The 15,491-nt window shown below is 39.3% G+C and overlaps 1 protein-coding gene across 1 annotated transcript in view; it reads left to right on the top strand.

Moving 5' to 3' along the window:
- MORC1 (MORC family CW-type zinc finger 1) overlaps positions 1 to 15,491 on the top strand; it is a 154,328-nt gene extending 138,837 nt beyond the window's left edge. Inside the window, exons 24-27 of the mRNA XM_053663122.1 lie at positions 3,627 to 3,714; positions 4,728 to 4,781; positions 12,508 to 12,702; positions 15,354 to 15,491. Of these exons, the coding sequence (XP_053519097.1) occupies positions 3,627 to 3,714; positions 4,728 to 4,781; positions 12,508 to 12,702; positions 15,354 to 15,491 (475 nt within the window). The remainder of the gene's footprint in view (positions 1 to 3,626; positions 3,715 to 4,727; positions 4,782 to 12,507; positions 12,703 to 15,353) is intronic.

The following is a 15,491-nucleotide window of genomic DNA, read 5'->3' as shown; positions in this document are numbered from 1 at the left end:
ACTTATATATGCATAAACATGTATACATATGAAAGTGTGTATGTCCACACCGTGAGGCCTGCAGAGACCTGTCTGCATTACAGGTCTCTGATGATGCACCACTATGTATCATCATTTTCTTTTTTTTCACTTGGCTAATTTTTGTTCTGTATCTAAGTGTATCATTACTATTAAGTTTAATGAGTTACATGTGATCAAAAAGGAAGTAATCTGGTTGAGTGTACTAAAACTTTAAAGTGGATCCACTTCTATAATTAGGCATCAACAGAAAATTTCTCTGAAGCCACTCCCTAACGGACACACAGAATCTTTTCTGCCTGAAATCATTGTACTGTTATCAACTGAACACTCTGAAAGCTGAATGTATTCATAAACAGCTCTTTCCTATGCCAGCTTGAAATTTTGTGCTGACTGCGTTATTGAAATATTCAGCAGCAAAGGAATTGTACAAAATACAAAGCTTTAACTGGAACAAAACAAGTTCCTCATTTACCAGTTCTCTTTTGCCTTAAGCAGTAGCAATGTTTTCTCACATTTCACCAGTAAAAATATTTCTTCTTCACTTGTGGTTTTTGGTATCTTAGAGTTGTTTTTTAACAGCATCTAACAGTTTTCTTGATCTAATTTTTGGGAAAAGAGAAAGAAGAAGGTCTGTGTGATTGTGCCAGGATGCCCCAGGAGCTGGATATCTTGTCTGCTTTTCTAGTCAGTCCTATGGGACAGAATTTCCCAGGGAAAAGCTGTTTCTCAGCAGCTCTGTGGAGGGGAGAGGGAAAGGCTGAATACTGGGAAGGAGAGCACAGCCAACCTGCTTGAGTCTGATGGAGGGGCTGGGGATAGTGTCCTTAATTACAGGGAAACCAGAGAGATTCACTATAGGGTTAACTTCTCAGTCAGAATTTCCACAAAAATTACATGAAATTGTGAGAACTGGACTTCTGGCCAAGATGGAGGCATAGGTAGACACACTGTGCCTCCTTGCACAACCAAAATAAGGACAACAAAATTTAGAAACTAAAAAACAACCAGTACTGACAGAAAATTAAACTGTATGGAAGTCCTACAACCAAGGAGTTAAAGAACAGACATTCATCCCTACTGGTAGGAAGGGTGGAGTTGGGTGGCCCAGAGGAGGGGACTCCCAGCCCAGCGGCAGCGGGCAGACCCAGCAAGGCGGCGGATTGAGGAGAGTGGTGGACCGGGTGGTCCCACATTCATGTGCACATAAACCAGGTGAAATTGGGGAGCAAGACAGACCATGCAACCCAGGGGAAATTTCCCAGTTTGGGTAAATAATGCCTCAAAACATGGATTGAAAACACCTGTGGGGGTTGAGGTTCTGGGAGAGACTCCCAGCTTCACAGGAGAGTTTACTGGGGAGACCTACAGGGTCCTAGAACCTAGACAAACCCACCCACCCACCCAAAAATCAGCACCACAAGGGTCCAGTTTGCTTGGGGGAAGCAGGGGAAGTGACTGGAATCCAGTAGAGAGCAGAGCAAGCGACATTGTTCCCTCTTGGACTCCTCCCCCACATACAGCATCATGACCCAGCAACTGGGTTGCCCTCCTGGGTGAACACCTATGGTTCTGCCCCTCACTATGTAACAGGCACACCATGACAAAAAAAAATGGGCCCAGCGAAAGAACAGATCAAAGCTCCAGAAATAATATAACTAAATGACGAAGAAATAGCCAACCTATCAGATGCACGGTTCAAAACACTGGTGATCAGGATGCTCACAGAATTGGTTGAATTTGGTCACAAATTAGATGAAAAAAATGAAGGCTATGCTAAGTGAAATAAAGGAAAATGTATAGGGAACCAATAGTGATAGAAAGGAAACTGGGACTTAAATCAATGGAATGGACTAGAAGGAAGAACGAAAGAACCAAACAGAAAAGAAGGAAGAAACAAGAATTCAAAAAAATGATGAGAGGCTTAGGAACCTCTATGACATCTTTAAATGTTCCAACATCCAAATTATAGGGGTACCAGAAGGGAAAGAGGAAGAGCAACAAGTGGAAAACTTATTTGAACAAATAATGAAGGAGAACTTCCCCAATATGGCAAAGGAAATAGACTTGCAGGAGGTCCAGGAAGCTCAGAGAGTCTCAAAGAAGGTGGATCCAAGGAGGAACACACTAAGGCACATTATAATTACATTACCAAAGATTAGAATGAAGGAGAGAATCCTAGAAGCAGCAAGAGATAAGGAGACAGTCACCTACCAGGGAGTTCCCATCAAACTGTCAGCTGATTTCTCAAGAGACCTTACAGGCAAGAAGGGGCTGGAAAGAAGCATTCCAAGTCATGAAATCTAAAGACTTACAACCAAGATTGCTCTATCCAGCAAAGCTTTCATTTAGAATGGAAGGGCAGATAAAGTGTTTTCCAGATAAGGTAAAGTTCAAGGAGTTCATCATCACTAAGCCCTTATTATTTGAAATGTTCAAAGGACTTATCTAAGAAAAAGATTAAAAAATGTATATTAAAATGTCAACAAACTCACAATTATTAATAACCACACCTAAAACAAAAACAAAAACAAACTAAGCAAACAACTAGAACAGGAACAGAACTACAGGAATGGAGATCACATGGAGGGTTAGCAACAGGGGAATGGGAGGAGGAGAGTGGGAGAAAATGCGCAGAGAATAAGTAGCATAAATGGTAGGTAGAAAATAGACAGGGAGAGGGTAAGAATAGTATGGGAAATGTAGAAGCTCAAGAATTTATAAGTATGACACATGGACATGAACTAAAGGAGGGGAATGTGGGTGGGAGAGAGTGTGCCAGGTGAAGGGGAGTGAAGGAGGGGAAATGGGACAACTGTAATAGCATAATCAATAAACTATATTTAAAAATTACATGAAATTGTTTGTATAAAGCAGGTAGCAATGCTTAGCACACTTTTAGCACATTATAAAAAGTGGTTGAATCTGACCAGTGGTGCAGGATTTTTGGAAAACAGTTCCCCAACATGTGGTGCAGTTGGTCTAGAATACGTCCTGCACATGCCTCCACCCCCTGCTCTTCACTGCTGGCTAGCTCCTCTTCTTTGGGGCTCACCAAATATGGGCTAGAATCCCCTCTCTCAGTATTTATGGTGCTGCATTCTCATCCTCAATTACCATGTTTTTCTAGAAGTACTTCCTTAGTAGATCGCTCTGAAGCTCTAAACCCCAAATAATTTATACCCACCATGAAAAGGACCAATGCTCAGAAGGGGGATCAGCCCTGTATTGGAGGAAGGGAGGCTGGATTTAGGGGGATAGAGGAGACTTTGTGCATAAGACCTCTCACCCCTCTGTCCCACCAAACCACCCATAAAACTGACCACAGGTCCCCTTTCCCAGGGAATCCAGATGCAGTTTTTCTTTCTATGCCATCTGACTGCTGCGCATCTCAGATTCCCACAGGCCCTTTATCACTGTGCCCCCAACCACTCATCTTCCCACTACCCAGACAAATATTCTGCAGAGTGTGTGCATGAGTGTGCATGCGTGTTATACTTGATACCATGCAATGCTGAGGATTTTAATTGTTCAGATTGAATCTCCTTAAAACTGTAAATATTAACACAAATAATATATTCCCATCTCTGCTGTGCTTTTATTTCCAGGGAGATTATTCTCTATTTCTTTCCGGAGTATCAGCCACCATCAGAATTTGGCTGCTCATCTGTGGAGGAATTTGTAGCAAGTTTGGAGGTAAGCTAGCTTCTGTGGAACTCTGAGGGAATGACAGAAGACCTGAATTTAATCTTCGGTGAACAAAAATGTCAAGTGTTACCAGTAAGAGGAACTAAGTGCATGAAGATAAGGATCGTTCTGCCTAATAGACTCATAACTAAAACTAGTGTGGCCAAGGGTTAAATACGCTTCAGGAAGATCTTACTGACTGAGAACAGTTGGTTGCAGAGATCAAAAGGAAGGGGGCATAGTTCCTGACTTTCCTTCCTTGCACCAAAAATAGAGTTTCTATCTCTTAGACACATTTACTCAGCTGCCTTTTATGAGGAGCCGAGGTGAGGATGGGGTGGGTCAGCCACGTTAGGTACTCAGAGCACTTGTCTTATTAGAATCACTAAGATATAAAACAGAAAGATGAAGACAATTGGATTTATCAAATCTGTTCCCTGGGACAGTACCATATAAGAAGGAGAGGAAAACTTTGGTCAGCAACCTGAGGTGTGCAGGGTGAGCCTCATGCTCTCCCACAGTTGATGTCCCCAGGCTGCCTAAGAACTGTGGACATGTTCATTTCTGGAACACTTTCTTCCGTCTGTTAAATAGTCTTTTCAGGTGACCTCAGCTAGTCTCTGGCTTCAGACCCCATCCCTATGCCCATGCCCCCTCAGTCTATTTCTGTGGAGATCCCGGCCAAGACACCCAGATTTCACCTACCCTCTTGACATCACTTTGAATATTTATTATTTATCATTTACTTTTCCTTCACTTTAATTTTGTTATCTGCAATTTTTTAAACAATGCTGTGTGAATTATGTGGACTGCTTTAATCATCTTTTGGAATTAGGTAAGATATACCCTAGTGAATTAACTTAATTAGACCCAGGCTTAAAAGACTCCCTGTATCGATAGTAACCAAAGTCAGTTCTAAGCGTTGATGTTTCTTTTATACTAGATGTTGCATGTTATAAGTCTTGTAGATAGCTGAGTCTCTAAAAGTTAATATCCTGTTTTATTATAATTTATTAAAACAGTTGGAGCGATGCCCAGAGCAGACAAACAGAAAGCTGAAAATGTGTTTCAAACAGGTAAGCTTCCTTTGAATCTAATCATTTATACTCTAAATGACCCTGTATTCCAAGGGAGAAACAATATACATTTCCAGTGTTGAGTTTGGAAAGAAATCAAATTTGCATTCACTTATCCAGACTGACATTAGTGTAACATATCAGATGTCACAAAGAAACATCCTTTTGACTTTGAAAATGTAAATGTTCCCACAGCATAAAGTTTATGAAACACTTGGCGTAGGACTACTATCTGTAGTGGAAACATGAAATTCTGAGTCTTTAAAAAATAGATTCATTGAATTTCTGAGACACTGGACTAAACCAGAAGTTGTTTGTAGATTAAAGCTTTGATTACAGTTAAGTCCTCTCTTAACATCATCAGAAGGTTCTGTGACTTAAAGTGAAACCCTGTATAACAATCCAGTTTTACCATAGGCTGTTGATATGAACAGAGTTAAGTTCCTGTGGCATCTCATCAATGTTATAATGAAACAGCGAAACTACCTGCTATATTCTGTACAAGTTCACATTTCTCCTGGCTTTTCATTTGATTGTGTGTTTGTTTGTTTAGTGTCCTATCAACAGTTATTTTAAGTTTAAGATTTTCCATTATAAAAGTAGTTATAAAAATAATTAATGCCATCAAAAAAGTAAAAGAAAAAAATTATCCATAGTTCCCTACCATTGTAAGATCACTGCTATTATTATTTTGGTGTATTTCATTACAGCTTCTCTCTCTCTTCCTCCCTCTCCCCATAGATGTTTTGATTTTTTAAGTTGTTCCTTTCTTTTTAAAAATTTATTGATTTCAGAGAGAGGAAGGGGAAGGGGGGGGAGAGAAATATCAATTTGTTGTTTCACTTATTTATGTATTCATTGGTTGATTCTTTCATGTGCCGTGACTGGGGATCAAGCCTGCAACCTTGGCATATGCTCTAACCAGCTGAGCTACCCAGCCAAGGATGATGATTTTTACAGTCTTAAATAATAGTGTGTATCTAGTTCTTAAAGATTTTCTGGCGGGCAGGGAATAGAGTCCATAGAGTCTTTCAGTTCTACTAGATAAATGTCAGAAAAAAATCACATCTCCAGATCCCTAAATCACACTCAGGGGAACTGAGAATCCAAGATGTGAACTCCAACACTAATCTCCAAGCTGACACAGGGAATTAGTGTTGGAGCCGGGACAGCCAGAGGTTCACAGATTCATTATAGAGGCCACAGCCATTTAGAACTTTTCCTGATACCAGATTAATACTGAGATGTTAGCTCTTCACTGACACCTGTGTTTGCTCAAAGAGGCACCCAGCTCCACCCTTAGCACATATGCTAGCATCTTCTTCCATGTGCTTATACTGTTAAAGAGAACACCACAGGCTCCATAAGAGCCACTCATAAGACTATACTTTCAGGGATCATTTCTATAGTTGGTTAAAATAGCATCACTTGTATTAAAGCCCATGATGCCAAACCTAAATTTAATACCTGACCTAATTACTGTTTTTAGTCTCTTTCTAAAAATACATTTTTAATCAATGAATTCAGAATTTTCTGGTTAACACTACTGAGGTAATCTGTCCTATGAGCAGTCCTCATCCTCCACAGAAAGAAGAGGCAATCTGAATAATAAAAACCCTTGTTCACTTCCCCCCAGAAGATGTCCTGCTCTGAAAATAATCCTTCCTTATGTTAACAGCTCCCTTGTGCCACCCATCTTTCCATAAAAGTCTTCCATTTTGTACCGCCCCTTGGCAAGCCCTTCTTGTTGCTAAATGGGATGCTCTTCAATTAATGAATTGCTTAATTAAGTCGATTAGGTCTTCAATTTTACTGTTATTTTTTTTAAACAATGCTTATAGCCATCTTCTGGAAAACTATCATAGCAACATGCAAATTTATGAAGACTGGGAAGTGAATGGTACCCCCAGGGTCGTGCAAAGCACAATTATAAGCAAAAGCATTCCCTCATATCTGTAGTGAGAAATAAAGTATATTGAACAATCTGGTTTTATAAAGGAAATGGGATTCTGAAGTAAGTTCCCAAAGACATGTCGCTAGGCAAACTTGAAAGGAAAATTAGAACCTAAACCAGATTTCTTCTTAAAAAGGCTGCATTTGAATTTTAGGGTGTGCCTAAATTGAACACTCTAGTTGATGTATTTGCCTCGGATTTTTCTGATGGAGTGTCTACTGGACTGCGATACCTACAGATGAAGGCATCTTGTAGGTCTTAGTTTATCATTATGCAACTGAAAAGGAGCCCATTTTCTAAGTAATGTCCTGTTGAAAGCAGTGATTGAACATTTTCAGCTTGAAGACTTGTCAGCATTTCCAAATAAGTTTTCTTTCAATGTATCTTTGACCCTATTTTAGCACTAATAGTATTGTCATCAGTGATTATAAAACTGTGATTGATCAAGAGCTGCTAGAGCCAGACACTGAACTAGGCCCTATAAACAGCCTCTTATATCCTATATCTGTTACCTCATTTAACTCTTACAACTGTGAGGGGTGGGTGCCACTATCTCCGTGTTCGTAATGAGGAATGGACAGTCAGAAAGATAATATTCCAGTGTCACAATGCAAGTAGTAGATTTAGTGTTGGAACCCAGATTTGTCCCACTTTAAAGCCCTTTTTATTCCACTTTCTTTTATTTTATTCTTATCTTGATGGTAGTATTTCAGCTTTGTGATAGAGTTTGCATGTATTACTTGCAATGGGTATACTACATCTTCTCAGCCTGTTGGTATAAGATAATTATTGTTTATTCACTAGACACCCTAACATTATATGATGAGGTGTATATGGGGGAGATGCTGCCAGTGATTTAAATGTTCAAGAGGTGTGTGTGCATGTGGCAGGTGGGTCGTCTAGTGTCCCTTACAATATTCTAATTGTAAGTCTGTGGCAGCCGGCTTGAAGAATTACCAGTAAGGCTCTGGATCTTCCCACAGATCTTCATCTGCTGGTTAGGGAACTCTGATTTAAGTAGCTACACTGTAAAAGTTAGATATGTGCTAGTGTTTAGGCTGTATTACATACCAGTTTATCCAAGCTTTTTTATATGCCCTTCATGTATGTCTCTACATGATAATTTTTGAGTGTCTACACTATCAGTAAAGGAGCCAACTTGTTGGGTCTTAGAGACCAGACTGAATAAGGAAAATGTTTATTGAAGGTGAAATGTATTAGCATAGATGATGAGTAGAACCCCTTGCATGTTCAGGTCAAGTGAGATTCAAAGAATTAAAGTAAAATTAATAGTCAGGAGACCATGAGTTCCTGTTGAGATGGAGATATTGCAAGCAAAACACAGGAAGAGTTGGAATCATGACTTCTCTCATAGGGAACTGCTTGGTCTTAAAGATTTTATTAATGCCTGTTAGCTTTAGATGGTAGTTATAAAGTCTATTCAGATTTTTTCTTGAAGTCCATGTAGACAAATTTATGTAACTTGCTTGAAGGTGATTACTTTTAATGAAGAGAGCTACATCCAAGCACAGAAGGACTTTTGATGACTCAGACTTCTTCAGCCACCTCATTCTGACCACATCAGTGGTTTCCATAGCTACTGCCAGAGCAGTCACTGAGTCATGATGGTGTTGGTGGTCCTGCACAGCCTGTGCTGAATGGCCATTTTTATTTTTCCATCTCACAAGCTGTCTGGTCCATCTAAATCGGAATTGCTCCAATGTACTAGACTAGCTTGCTTCTGAGTCTTTTGTGATGCTGTCCCAGAATATTCTTATCTACTCTCCCTGTCCACAGGTGGCCTCTTGAATCCTTCCCCTACACACCCCATGTAGAACCTGCTCAGTGCTGCCTTCTCCATCAACTCTTGTTCAGTCTCTCCAAGGAAAATTAATCGTGAGTTTCTGTGTCCTGGGAGAGCCTTAAAACTTGATTTTAGCATTAAATTTTCTGCCTTGTGTTGTAGTAGTTGCTGATATTTTATTTTTTCCCAACTAGATTATAAAATCTTTGAAGTTAATAATCCTTTATCACTAAACTCTATCTTGGTGGCATTCAGTCAGGAACTTTGAATGCATCTGGATTTTACTCTTTGTGTGTTGAATCAAAATTCATTGCGTCTGCTCTAGAGCCTGCTGCATAAACATTTGCGTGCATATCCCTGTAAGGTACAAAATCTTGCTTTATGCATATGCAAACTTGTTAGGGTTTTGGAACTCTAGAGCTCTGACTTTTTAAATTCAAGGCAGAAAATTAAAATCTCAGTTCAATATCCTTTCTTTCAAATTCTAATTCTGTTCTGAATTACTATAGTTTTGGATTTTTGATCTGCCTAAAATACCTTCACAAGGGTAAGTGTATCCAGCAGAACTAAGCTTCTCATTTTGTTATAAATCTCTATTCACCTTCATTAAAGTGTTACTACAACTAGAAAACCCTTTATATTGAGCTTTAAAAGTTGTGAAAATTTCTCTATTTTATGGAAACCTCCTGGAGTTGTTAATTTGAGAAAGGCAGAAGAATAAATCAGAAACGGGCTGGTAGTATTTGAAGGAAATAGTTTGCTGGTTACAAGACAGTGAACATTGAGAGACTAAGTAGGACTTTGAATGCAATGTGCTATATAAATTTTTTAAAAGATTATTTATTTATTTATTAAAAATGGAGGAAAGGAAGGAGAGGGAAAGAAGCATGAATGTGATAGTCTCTCATGAGCCCCTTACTGGGGATGTGGCCTGCAACCTAGGCATGTGCTCTGACTGGGAATCGAACCAGCAACCCTTTGGTCTGCAGGTTCACACTCAGTCCATTGAGCTATACCAGCCAGGGCTATGTGAGCATTCTTAATGTCATACCATATTATCGATGTTGCCTTTTGAACTTTATGGAAGTAATTATAGATGCACAGAAATTTACAAAATAGCAGAGGTCTCAAGTAGTCTTCACCCAAAGCTTATGCCCTACATTATTATATAATTATAGTATAATATCAGAACCAGGACATTGGTAAAATATGTGTCTCATTTTATCCTAGGTGCAGATTTGTATAACCACTACTAAGGTCAGGATACAGGACTCCCATTACCACAAAGATCTTCCTTTATAGTCTTATCTCCCGTGTCCAAATATGTCTACCTCTTGGAAACCATTGATCTGTTCTCCATGTCTATAATTTTGTCATTTTAGAGATGTTACAGAAATGGAATCATACAGTATGTGTCACTTTGTGATTGGCTTTATTCTCTTGGCATAATGCCCTTTTGAACCATTTGTGTGTCAATAGTGTGTTCCTTTTTGTTGCTGATGAGCATTACTTTTGTTTTCTAAATAATGTGGTCTTTAATATTTTGTATATCTTTAAAAGTTTTATTTGTTTTGGTTTGTTTTATTGTTTTGCTTACATAAAAAAGGTTTTGTGGCTATTGTTCAGGATGGCAGAAGCTGTAAAATTCTAGAGCTCTGAAAACTAAGAACTATAAATAGTTGGTGATGTCTGAACTATCTGACCGTGTCCTTATTCCGGCTGAATTGATTTACCCTCTTCCACCTGCAACCCATGGAAATGTCACTCTCTGCGTTTAACTAGAGCCTCCATAGGAAGCATCTGTGAAGCTTTGTGGAGGAGGTAGTTGTTGCCTTATTTGTAAATCATCAACTTTTTGTTGGTTGAATCGAGGATGGTCAAAAGTAGATTCTCCTCCCCCGTGTCCGAAACCCACTTGCTGTAAATGTTACACATGGACCCTTCTAACTCCCCACTACTTAGAGCTCACTGTGTGGCAGGCATTGGGTATACAGATATGAACCAAACCTTTTTTTTACATTGAAGTTACATCCTAAAGAAAGAGATAAACACATAAATAAAACATAATGCAGTGTCACATAATGAGATACTAAATGCAGAAATAAATAAATGTGTAGTGTGGTATGATATAAAATAACTGTGCAGGGCTGGGGACAGAGAGGGATGGTGTGTGTTAGGGAAGGGGAGGCTACTCTGGGTGAGCACAGAATATCTGAGCATGTTTCAATGCAGACCTGAGGCAAAGAGTCAGCCTTCTCTAAATCTGGTGTAAACTTATGAAACAGAGATGTTACAGGGGTAGAGGGCCAGAGACATGAAATGAGCTTGGTATTCCTGGAAAAATGAGGCCCGGAACTCTGGAAATAAGGTAAAAATAGGTAGTGTTAGATCAAGGCTTTCAGTCTAATTCCTGATGCATCACACAAGTTTCCAGGAAGTTAAAGACTCTAAAATTCTAAAATCTATTTATACAGCACTCTATAAACCTCGCAAGTAAATGTCACCTTGAGCAGACTACTTTGTGTGTGTGCATTGTGTGTGTGTGTGTGGGGCACACACCTTTAGGACCAGAGTTTGCCACTCTAGAGCGGTATTTGTATTCCTGCTCCCAAATACTTCCAGTTAATAGCACACAAAATGCAATAATAAGTGGGGGTAAGTTACTGGCATAGATCTAAGGCAACTACTTTAAGTAAAGATTTTAATTCTCTTAATTTAATGGAGAATTCACACCCTTCTCTTAACTCTAGTAATAACTGTGCCTTACTTGGGGGCACAATTGCACTTTCTCACGTAAGATATAATATCTATTACTCGCATTATCTCTCCGTATAGTCTTTAAATTTTTTCAGGGTAAAGAATGAACCTTACATGTCTTTGTATCACCTATAGTTAAATTCAGTTTCTTGAATTTAGGAAAGAGTTGGTGAATGTCTATTAAAGAGAAGTTAATATATTTAGAGATTTTTGTTTTTTTAAAAAAATTATAGAAAGGTGACAGATTCAGAATGAAGTCAGCGAGTACAAAGGGGACCATGTGGACAGTGTCTAGGAAGGTTCTGCACATATTAGGGAGTGTGATAGAGGAGGGGCAAGGTGGGGAGGGCAGTCCTAGGAGACAAATAAAGCCCCCTTACAATTTTCCTGGCAACCCAATCATGTTAGAGCACAGAAATCTCATTACAGAACTATTTAAGTGATTATCAAAATGAGATTTGACATGAATCTCTTTTCTCCAGCTATCCCTTGGCCCTCTCAAAATGTTGATGCAAGAAATTAATGCCATTTTGAAGTCAAAACATTTGGCCTCTCCATTACCTATTTCTTCTGTGAGTGCCTCGAATGCAACACAAGCTCTCGGAAAACAACCAAGAGCTCTTGAATTAGCAAGGGTTGTATGTGCTTATATAGAACTGTAGTCTTTACAGCAGGAAAAGGAGCCCAAAGGGAGTGACAGAACAGGAATTCCCCTGACTGTAGCTTCTGTACTTTCCAAATGCCACAGACTTGAGTTATAAATAACACAACACTGTCTGCCATAAAAGCCCCAGTAGCTGGCCATTCTGTCACTGTCTGTGAGTTACTGGCTCTGTGGAGAGTGGGCTACAGGGTCCTGCCCCCTTGGTGTTTTGAACAATCTGGTATCACTGGTGGGAGAACAAATTCAACCATTTATGGGTTCCATCTTCATTCCAAAACAAGGGAATGCATTGGTGTGCCTCTCTCATCCTTGTATTACAGATACTGGACTATTGTACATTGTTCTTCCTTTCTTTTCCTCTCCTGTTAGATTGTACGTCCTTAAGGACAAACGACATTTATGGAACATGTGACCACTTATAGTATGTACATATGGAATTGACACTAGGTATATATATGCATAATTGAAATATGAAAATGCTCTCTCAAATTAGGGGGAAAAGTAAAATTCAAAAATATATTTAAACTATTTTAAAAAACATTTCCAGATCCAGAATGTTTACATGGCCCAATATGAAGAGAAACTGAAGAGAAAAACGCAGTCTATTATCTATGATGCTAATAGGAGAGGAGTGATTAATGAAGTATCTCTGGTGCAGTGTGAACAAAAAAGAAAAGCTGCTGAAGATAAACTGAACAAGCTTCGTGTGAAACTGGCGGCAGTGCTGCAGAAACTTCAGCTGGTGAGTGAGGAGGTTTTATTTGAGCAGTAGGGATGTACGTTGTGGGCAGAGAGCTCGGCCAGCTTCTTCTAACATCGTCATTCGTTTACTGGCCTCAGACAAGTCATTAACCTAGCCCCTACTCTCCCTGTGAGGATATTGAAACTGTAAATAAGTGAACTTTGAGAGTATATACTGGAACCTTTTTTAAAGGTCTATTATTCTTAAAATCAGAATCTTTGCTTGTATACTGTTGGTATAGTGATTACTCTCAAGTCCCCTCTGAATAAAAATGGACTCTTCTGATCTTAGAAGATAGATTGGAGAGGTCAGGGAATATCAAGTAAATATGGATTATTGTCCATCTTGTTTGTTTGTATATTTTAATGCATAAAGAATTTGGCTTCTCTGAGATTGAGCTAGTGAGGAAAAGTTCATCTTCTACTGTAGCACATAGAAATTTAGGTAAAATACATAAAAAATTAAAACACATGTAGTCAAGACAGAAAAATCTTTCTGCAAATGCTAGAAATAAATTGAGAAATTACCAGTGAGCCTAGGAAGCACATGGCATTTTCCTCAGAATGAACCCTCAGAATAAATTTGGGACAAAGACAGAGCCTTCCTGGGCCATGCAAGGTGAGAGGCCAGTAGCTGAGTCTCTTCCTCCCCCCCCTTCCTCCAGAGCCCAGCCTGGAGGGCTGGAGGCATGTCTTGCCCATGAAGGGGTTTGGGGAGAGACACGGACTTGGAAGCCACACTGCCTGGGTTTTAGCTCTGGCTTGTGAATATTCAAGCTGATAGTCTATTTCTCCTTCAGAGAAATACATGTTTTGGTTTCTCTGGGAGTTATATTATATTGACTACAAAATAAAAAGCAGAAAATATTTTTGTTTAATTGGAGTACGTAGCCAAAAGAAAAGACCTTTCCTCTCCTTGGGTTGTCTAGGCAACAGTTAAAATATTTCATTATTAAAATATAAAAGGACAATTAATGCTGTTTTCTAATAATGCCAATTATATTTGCACTTCTATCAACAATAGTACATAAGCCTATTGTTCAAGTTTATTTATGCTGTAAAAGTGGAATGTGGGTGGAGCTCCTTTTGGTTCTTGTGGCTGTAAAGGGTGGGAAATATTTTTACGTGTAAAAGGTTTAATATAAAGCCTGGCATTTGGTAAGCTTTCAGTGGTAATAGTTGTTTCACTAACAAGAAAAACTAGAGAGACCTATATCATATCAAATTCTATATCATAGAACTTGAATATAACTCTTTATAAGAAAAGTTTATAAAAACGATTGGTTCTCAGAATAATAAATTTATGTTTTGCTAGGAAAAAATGGAAGCATAATAATTTGTTCTCCCTTTTATGCCAAACTCCTGGCTCTACTCCAAAATAGGATCATTATACTAATTTAATTTGCTTTATTCACAAAGTTTGGTAAGGAAGTGAAGGACTTTAGCCCACAGAGTGTGAAATGCTTTGTCTAGTATCGTTGGAGAGGTACTCAAAAGGTTCCTTTCCAGGTATATGTACTCTCATCTCTCACTTAAAACTTCCAGGTTTACTGTCTCCAATTGCCCAAGGAAATACAGTGGAATAGAGCAGAAACTTGAGGAGAGGTAGACCCAAAAGCAGATGCAACGGGCATATGAAGAGGCTGGGGACCCAGCTGAAGTTCCAGGTGGAAGTTTAGTCTGCTAGGTAGAGAACATTGGCCAAAGGATTAAACTAGACCCAGTCAACTGAGAGCGATCAGTGTCAGGAAGGATCAGATAGCATATTATTAAGGGACAGTGAATATTTGGAAATGCAGGTGAATATTGATATTCTGGAAATCTGTCTTTGGGAACAGGGTCCTAGTCACAAAGCTGGGACATAACATAATTCAGCCTCAAGAGAGGGCTGAAGAAGTCTAGGATAGAAGGAACAAAACACAAGCATATTCAATTTGATCCTATTTAACAGATAATGGATGGAGAAACTAGGATGATGGTGCCAGACATTTATAAAATTGGAGTTATTTCTGAGAGGTCCTTCCTAAAAATTCTCTTTTCCATCAGCTCATTTGGGGAGGGGTTGATCCCATGGGGTGTGAGGGGTGTGAGATTTGGGTCAGTAAAGGAGGGGTGTTTGTCCAGCAGTTCTTGATACAAGAAGCCCAGGAAGGAGAGCACAAAATTGACCCCAAGATCTGGGGGAAGAGAGAAAAGGGAGCAGAAGCAGGCAGTAGGCCAAGCATCTTGGGGGAAAAATGCTGCAGAGGGAAGGGGAGAAACAGAGAAATCGGAATTTTCCTGCTCACCTGTTTAGCCTGTAAAGCTACAGATTCATGAATTTTTAAATGGGAGATGAGCACTTATCACAGAAAGATGAGATTAGGCTGGAGGAGGGGCTTTAGCAATATGACAAAGAATTAGGTGGAAGGAAAATAAAAGATAAATTAACCTCCTCTGAAGAAGGAAAAATGATCCAACTCTTTACCCACTTGCAAGCATAAAATGAGATTAAATGTGAAAACATTTTAAAAGGTTAAAATCATTACTGAAATGCATGGTGGGTTGTGTTGTTACATGAATCACAGAGAAGACTGTTCAGAGGCCAACGAGCTCACAGGAACAAACACTGCAGCTTCTTCCTCTGCTGTGACTGTTGCTTTGCTTTGGCAGGGAGGACCAGGAGGAGACCTGGAACAGATTGACCGTTATTTAGAAGCTTTGCTGAAAGAAGATAATCTCCTTTTGGGGAACACTTCAAAGAGAGGAACTGCAGATCCGGAACATAGTCTCCCTTTAGAGAAAAAATGA

The sequence above is a fragment of the Artibeus jamaicensis genome, unplaced genomic scaffold, assembly GCF_021234435.1.
Source record: "Artibeus jamaicensis isolate MK-2021 breed Jamaican fruit bat unplaced genomic scaffold, CSHL_Jam_final contig_3126, whole genome shotgun sequence".
Lineage (NCBI taxonomy): Eukaryota > Metazoa > Chordata > Mammalia > Chiroptera > Phyllostomidae > Artibeus > Artibeus jamaicensis.
Note: the sequence above shows the minus strand (reverse complement) of the source record. Positions and strands in the feature narration are given on the sequence as shown.